This window comes from Salvelinus namaycush, chromosome 41 (assembly GCF_016432855.1).
Source record: "Salvelinus namaycush isolate Seneca chromosome 41, SaNama_1.0, whole genome shotgun sequence".
Lineage (NCBI taxonomy): Eukaryota > Metazoa > Chordata > Actinopteri > Salmoniformes > Salmonidae > Salvelinus > Salvelinus namaycush.
The window spans coordinates 18251292-18259310 of NC_052347.1; the positions used below are offsets into that span (position 1 = coordinate 18251292).

Below are 8019 nucleotides of genomic sequence, written 5' to 3' on the forward strand. Positions count from 1 at the left end.
TACAGTACACTCGATGACACACGCATACACTCAATGCAGACACAAACAGGCGTTACGTCATCTGATTTCCCGTCTCTACACACAGATGAAAGCGTGGCACAGAGAATGACACTCCAACAGGTGAATTCCACATGAAGTGTTCACTGAACACTGATTGGATGGTTGGCCTGGGCTCCCTGTCTCTAATTATAACTGTAAAGACGATGAGCAGGTTCCAGAAGTAGTCCTAGTCCACATTGACCCTACTGTACTATCATCTCTCTCAGCTCTGGTCCTGCTGATGATAACATGTTTTGACACGGATCAATGAAACCTACTGTAAATGAGTCAGACTCAACTTAACTCTTTCACTACCCTCATTAATTTAATTTTCTCTCTTTCCTTTTGTCTGGCATCTCAAATTGGCAGTTCACCGGGATCAACAAGAGACCCATCACTCTCACTTCCTGTCTTCCTTTCACAGCTTCTGCTGGGCTGACACGCCCTTCCAGTAGTCGAGGATGTCATGGAGGTCCTCCCCTTTGGCAAACTGCACCTTCTTCCTTAAGGCGTTCCCAGCCGTGACGTAGCATGACTCATCCCTCTGGCCCTTCCTGTAGGGCCGGAACCTCTCCCAGATCCTCAGAGAGCTCTCCGAGGAATACTCAGGGCTGGAGGAGTACCCGGAGTAGTTTTGGTGGCGGGAGGGCGAGAGCTGCGAGTAGGAGGCGGCGTCACGGCGGGAGCGGGTCAGGGGCTTGAGGAAGGAGGCCCTCTGGTGCGGCGAGCCCTGGTGGGAGCCCTCGTAGTACAGAGCCGGGACTGAGTGCCGGTGCTCTGAGCAGTGGTAGTCCTCCTGCTGTTCCTGTCCCTGCCCCTGCTGCTGCTGCTGCTGCTGCTGCTGGTGATGCTGGTTGGTAATACCATCAACACCACCACCACCTCCACTACCACCCCCACCACCCCCACCTCCTCCCCCGCCGCTCCCCACCAGAGGCAGCCGCTCCAGGTGCTCTCCACACCCCGCGGGGCTGCCTCTCTCTCCTGGGTACTGCTGGCAGGGGTCCGGGCTGCGGGGCTCGTGGACGTCCAGGCTGTAGACCCGGCCTCCTCCTCCGGTCCCTCGTTCCCGGTCACGTCCCATGGAGTTGCAGGACGAGGTGCTGCACTGCTTCTTCACGGCACTGATCACCACCGCAGCGTCAGCGCTCATCTGCCTCACGACAGGGCGCACAGCGGACGCAGGGGGAGGCGGGCGGTAGGGCGGCGACACAAACCCCCCGCCGCTGATCCCCGGACGCTCCGAGAGAGGGACGGAGAAGGGGAGCGGCGGTGGACTGGGGATCTTGGTGGTAGAGGAGGGCAGGCCCGGGCAGGTCTCAGTGATGCCGGGGGAAAGGGGGATGAGGCCACGGGTCAAGGAGGAGGTGCAGGTGGGTGGAGGGGAGGTGGGGTAGGAGGTGGTGGTAGTGGCGGAAGAGGCAGTGGAGGAGGCGGCCATGACAGAGTCCAGCTTCAGGGCGTCAATGCAGTTATTGATAATCTGGTTGACCTTATCCACCTCCATGGCGATGGTGGAGATCTCCGAGGCCGAGCCTCGCCCGTCGTCGTCCGAATCCTCCCCCACGTCCGTCCCGTCCTCTTCTCTTAGATCCTCATCCCTCATCCCTCCCTGTCCTCCTCCCATCCCTCCATCTCTCATCACCCCCTCCGTCCTCACATCCATGTAGTTGCCTTTGCTGGTCAGCATGGCCTCAGAGAAGGCGGTGGGCATCTTATCCTGAGGGATGGAGGAGAGTCTGGAGGAAGAGGTGTTGGCGGAGTGAAGCATGCCCGAGGAGGAGGCAGACATTGGTAGCTTGCCCCCGTGTGTGTGGTGCTGGTACTGGTGGTGGCCCTGACCCTGGGCCTGCTCCTGGAGCTTCTGCACCGCAGACGGGTCGTTCCCCACGGCCGCCGCCACCTCCGGGCCATACCTCATTTCTAGAATTGTCTTCTTCACACAGATGGACTTTTGCTTCTCCTCACGCCTCCTCTTCTTCCTCAGACAATAGTAGACGAGGCCCAGGATGCAGAGCATCCCGAAGATGCAGCCCACGATGGTCATTATGTAGTGGGTGGTGGTGGAAGGTGTTGGCGGCATGTCGTCGGGGTTCTGGGCTCGGGTGGAGAACTGGAGACAGGTGTGGTTGTAGCGCTGGGAGGTCCGGATGGAGGCCACGCAGAAGGTATAGTTGGTGTGTGGCTTGAGCTTGTTCAGCGTGATCATCTCCTTCTTGAGTTTCAGGTTCATGACATCAGAGACAAATGTGTTATTGTACTGCACCAGGATGTACATCTTGCTGTAAGGTCTGGGGATCTGGACCATGATAGAGGCTGTGAAGAGGGACACGTGGTGGAGCTTGATGCTGGGGCTGAAGCTGTGCTCCGTGGAGGAAGACGAGGTGGTGGGTTGGTGGTACGGACCCACGCGGTCAAACATGTCCGGGCCCATTCCGGAGGAATCTGAGTCTGGCGGGAGAGACGTCATCCCGGGGATGAAGACCCCATCCCGGCAGACAGAGGACAGAATCGTCCGAGCGTTGTGCCCAGCGTGGCCGGACGCGATGGGACTCAGGAGTGGGTAGCCAAACATCTCCCTGGGGGTCTCGCACTGGAGCCGGTCGTAGGTGTGTGTGACGTTATTGAAGGCCTCCAGCCAGGTGAGGAAGTTGTACAAGTCACAGCCACAATGGAAGGGGTTCCCAGCCAGCTCACACACCATGAGGCGATTCAAAATGGTAAAGGTGGAGGGGTCGATGCGGGCCAGCTTATTGGATGACAGGTCAATGCTGTTGAGACTGAGGCACTCATCCAATGCATTGTTGCCAATGACCTTGATGAGAACATACAGAGACAGAAAGCAATATATTTATAAAAATCTGAATCATATTGTACATACAGAATAATATAAATTTAGATTTAGCAAATAGTAGCATTGAAATATTTAAAAACTACAGAACTAAACAAAAATCGACCAATGTCACACCTCAATGAGGTTGTGCTGGAGAAAGAGGCACTGCAGCCGGCCCAGGCCCCTCATCATGGCTTCTGTCAGGTTGGTCAGTTTGTTGTAGCCCAGCTGGAGGACCTAGGAGAGAACCAGAAAGGATTACGTCAAGATTAAATCAATCAATCAATCAACCAATCAATCAATCAACCAACCCACCCACCAACCAGTGTACCTGTAGGTTGGCCTGTTGAGCGAAGGCCCCGTCCTCGATGTAGGAGATCTCGTTCTTGGTGAGGTTGAGGTCCGTGAGGTTGGTGAAGCGGTACATGGAGGTGTAGGGGATCATTTTGAGCTTGTTCTCGTTGAGCCTCAGGTCGTGGACCGTGTTATTGATGTGCTGGGGGATGGTCTCATATGGAGGCTGGTTCTGGCTGCAGATGGCTAGCCACACGTAGCCCTTGTCCCCCTCGATCAGCCAGCAGTCCCCCCAGACCAGTCCCGGAAGGTGGAGGAAGAGGAGGAGAGCGGGAAGGATGAGGAGGGTGTGGGTAGATGGAGAGGAAGAGGAGGAGTGAGTGTGAAGCCTGCTGAGCATGATGATGGAGGGAAGAGAAGGAGGAGGACAAATGAAGAGGGCGGTTTTGTTAAGATGGAGGAAACGTGGGATTGAAATAAGGGAAAGCGAGGTTGAGTTTAAAGGAGAAAGAGCGTGGGAGATGGACTGGGGTAGCTAGGTTGTCCTCAGAAAGGGGAGAATGAGTTTAGCTTGGGTGTAGAAAAAGAGGGAGGGGCCTCACACAGTCAGTCACAGCTGTATGGTTGTCATGGTGATTAGCAGAGTCCCCGTGTCTTTTCACTTCCTGTTGGACTGCCGTGGGGAGTGAAACTGCTATTCCTCATAATCTCTCCGACAGGGAGTCTTGTTGATTGATCTGATAGGAAGTAGCAGGATCCGCTGGAGAGACGTGAGTCTGTGGAAGAGAAGAGAGGAATACCGTAAGGCAACAATAGAGTGGTATATGACAATAATAACATGGAATGTACCAAACAACATAGAACACAAAACACCAGTGTTGCATACAGATGGAGTGTCTTAATTTGATCACCCTGTTTCAGGATAACTTTCCTGGAAATGTTAAACGTGTAATGTATTTGAGGTTTAAAAAGGCTTCTGAAGTTTGTAATTTTCACTTTGAAATTTTAGATTTGATTTTCCCCAAAATGTTTCAACCCCTACAAAAATGTCCCTTAATTTAATCCACATAATAATTCACATTTCCTGTTGATGCAGGATTAGCAAACTGGCTCAAATTAAGATCCTACATCTGTATAAAAAACCTAATCACATGGGACATCTATAAAATCAGGGGCAATTTTAGAAAACTCTGATTTAAAGTGGCACTGTGATGAAGGAGACGATTCTAGAAAAGCACACGTCCTCATTCCTCAAAAAGCAATACAACATCCAGTTTATAGATGAAAACACATCCTGAATGGGAGTCGAAAAAAGCACTGTTTAACACACACCAGCATGACCCCTTTCTCTCTGACAGCCACTCTCTGCAAACAGAACAGATGCTTATTCATGACCATCATGTGCGACCAGAAAACAGCACTTGGAAATAAAGTGCCCTGCATAAAACCTCAACACAGAAACCTAGCCCATGAATACATGATGTTCATTTACAACATGCATCATTCTGGCCTCGGCGCTGATATCTGTGCATCTTAAAGCTTGTGCATGTGACACTCAAGGTTTATTGCTCCGTCGTGGATTAATTCTGGATTATATCCTGGCAAGTGACACTTCATACAGTCTCTCCACCATAAACCCCAGGAATCTTCTCTAGGAAGATCACTTATGGAATCTATTCCAGGTAACACGTTCTCTTGTATAGCTAATGTATGTCATGGTGACCCATGATTTGATGGGGAAAATATATACATGTATGTATTACAGTGGAGGCTGCTGAGGGAGGACGGCCCATAGTAAAGGCTGGAATGGAGCCAATGGACTGGTATCAACCATATGTAAACCACGTGTTTGATGTGGTTGATACCATTCCATTGAATCCATTCCAGCCATTATTATGAGCCGTCCTCCCCTCAGCAGCCTCCACTGATGGATGTATTAGGGTTGGGAATAGCCAGGGACCTCACGATACAATATTATCACGATACTTAGGTGACGATACAATATTATCACGATACTTAGGTGACGATACCATATATATTGCGTGTCTCACGTTTCTCACGATGCATTGCGATTCAATACTGTGATTTTATTACGATTCCATGGTCTAAACATATTGCTCACCATATATCTGCTGCAGAGGGACAAGAAAGAGGCATGTGGAAAACCAGTTTTGATTAGTCATGGAAATAAAAGTGCTGAAAACAAATTGTCTATTTAAAAGAAGATGGAGAACATATTTTTGGTGCAGGTACAGTCAACCAGAGCAAAAATAACATTGTGATATTGTCAAAACGATACGATATATCGTCAAAATAATAATTCCGATATGTAACTGTATCGATTTTTTCCTCCATCGCTAGTATGTAGTGTATGTGATTAAAAGGATCATTAAAATATGTGTTGAGTGTCTAAATGACATGCAAATGGCACACCAAGTTAAAATTCCCTCCTCCCTTCATTTAAAATAAGACAAAGGGAAGAAGTGATGGAAAGAATAAAGGATGGTAGGATAGAAAGAAAATAGGAAGTAAGGGAGGAAGGAAGGAAGAAATGAAGGAAGGAAGGCGGAAAGAAAGGAGAGAATGTAGGGAGAAAGGGCGAGGGCAATGATAGAAAGAAACTGAGCTCAGGATGAAGAGACAACCTTCCCCTCCACAGGGTGCCATCCACTCAGACAAAGTTTCTGTCCCTGACTTTCATTTGTCCTCATCATGTTAAACTATTCACGCTGTGAGAAAGCTCCTAGTCCCACCACTCCTGTGTCTGCACTTCCTGGATCCCTAGGTAGGAGAGCCCCCTGCAGGAGGCCATCCATCTCACCCTGACACCCATCTATCTTGTCCCTGTCAGTCTCTGTAGAGGAGGTAGGAGTGTCATACATGCCACGCTACATTAATCACCTCAATCTCCGAGACTTCTCGATCTCTCCCTGTTGACTCACCTGTCACATTATTAGACACATATACGTAAACATACTTATACACACACACACTGGTTTGCATGCATGCAGGTACACACACACACACACACACACACACACACACACACACACACACACACACACACACACACACACACACACACACACACACACACACACACACACACACACACACACACACACACACACACACACACACACACCACCGTACCAACTGTACCTTTGACAGTCAGTTCCTCTTTCTATAGACTCTCCAGTCACATCATACAATCCTTCACCATCGGCTCTCTATTCAATCTGCATGTCATTTGAAAGCTAGATACATAGTTATACAAGCCAGGATGAACAGTATTTTGTGTGTTGTGACAGACGATGTCTTCCTCTCGCTACAGCTGACAGTCAGAAAGCTCTCTCTCTCTCCATGGAACCAGAGAATTACGGAACAGTCCTAGTTCCACTGTTCTCATTTCTCTATTCCGATGATTCTGATGGAGAATTGGAACTCATTCCAGTTTATTCTAGTCAGTATTCCCCAATGGTGAGAGCCAAGTATCTGGTCCAATTTCCCACTGATTACTGCTGAAAATGGGAATACCCAAAGCACTTAGGATACAATTCATCATCAGCACCTCATACTGATTAGAGTTGTGGGCTGTTGCCACTGGAACATTCCCTTTAGGGGATGTCTCTGTGAAAACATGCTAGTGTAGTCAAAGGTTGTAGCCTATTTAGCATGTGCTATGTGTATCAAGACAGTTAGTCTAGATAGCCCTCCTCTGACCTCCTTTTCCTTTCTCATTCTACTGCTCACTCACTCCTTCTCTTCATCTATACTCTCTCTCTCTCACACACACACACACACACACACACACACACACACACACACACACACACACACACACACACACACACACACACACACACACACACACACACACACACACACACATATATATATATGCCTGGGTTCCACACGAGACCTGATCCCATTTAGTGCTCCATATAGGGAACACAAGAGGAGGGGTGAGAGGAAAAGTAGTGAATGGGGGGGTGGGGTATATAATTAGGACTAGGTAGGTAATGGAGATGGGGAGACCTGTATCAATTAAAGGGGGAGAAAGTGCATGTTCCTGGTTGCAAAACAGATGTACAATGCATTTGCCACAATGTCTGTGATACAACAGATATGTTTGGTAAGTTTGTCTGTACAAAATGCTTTACATAACCATTGTGTGGTGTACCAGCTACATGTAACTGCCAACATAAAGGAAACGCTTGAGTAAATGAGGGATACAAATTGCATTGAAAGCAGGTGCTACCACACAGATAATTAAGCTATTAACATCCCATCATGCTTAGGGTCATGTATCCTGGGCAGGCCATTATTTTGGCTACCATGGGTATGCCCCCACAGGATGACAATGTCCCCATCAACAAGGCATGAGGGGTCACTGAATGGTTTGATGAGCATAAAAACGATGTAAACCAAATGCCATGACTGTCTCAGTCACCAGATCTCAACCCAATTGAAAACTTATTTGAGATTATGAAGTGGAGCCTGAGACAGCATTTTCCACCACCATCAACAAAACAAATTTGGAATTTCTCATGGAAGAATGGTGTCACATCTCTCCAATAGAGTTCTAGACACTTGTAGAATCTATGTCAAGGCACATTGAAGCTGTTCTGGCTCGTGGGGCCCAACACCCTATTATGACATTTTATGTTGGTGTTTCCTTTATTATGACAGTTACCTGTACATGTAGGTCACATCGCAAATAAGTTTGAGGTAACAGGTAGGTCACAGGTGTGTGGCTGGCTGTCTTGGCTGGCCCATTTCTACTTCTGAACATCACTAAAATAGACGCTGCAAGAATAGCCAAGAAACATCCTTTTTATTTAATGTGTTTA

The 8019-nt window shown here is 48.7% G+C and overlaps 1 protein-coding gene across 1 annotated transcript; it reads right to left on the reverse strand.

The window, feature by feature from the left end:
* Positions 1-457: 457 nt before the first annotated feature.
* Positions 458-3566, reverse strand: LOC120034029 (protein phosphatase 1 regulatory subunit 29-like). The gene is made up of 3 exons (XM_038980420.1): positions 3204-3566; positions 3008-3109; positions 458-2854 (listed from the first exon to the last, which is right to left on the reverse strand). The coding sequence occupies exons 1-3, from the start codon at positions 3564-3566 to the stop codon at positions 458-460; spliced, it is 2862 nt and encodes a 953-aa protein (XP_038836348.1).
* Between the last annotated feature and the right edge of the window lie 4453 nt (positions 3567-8019).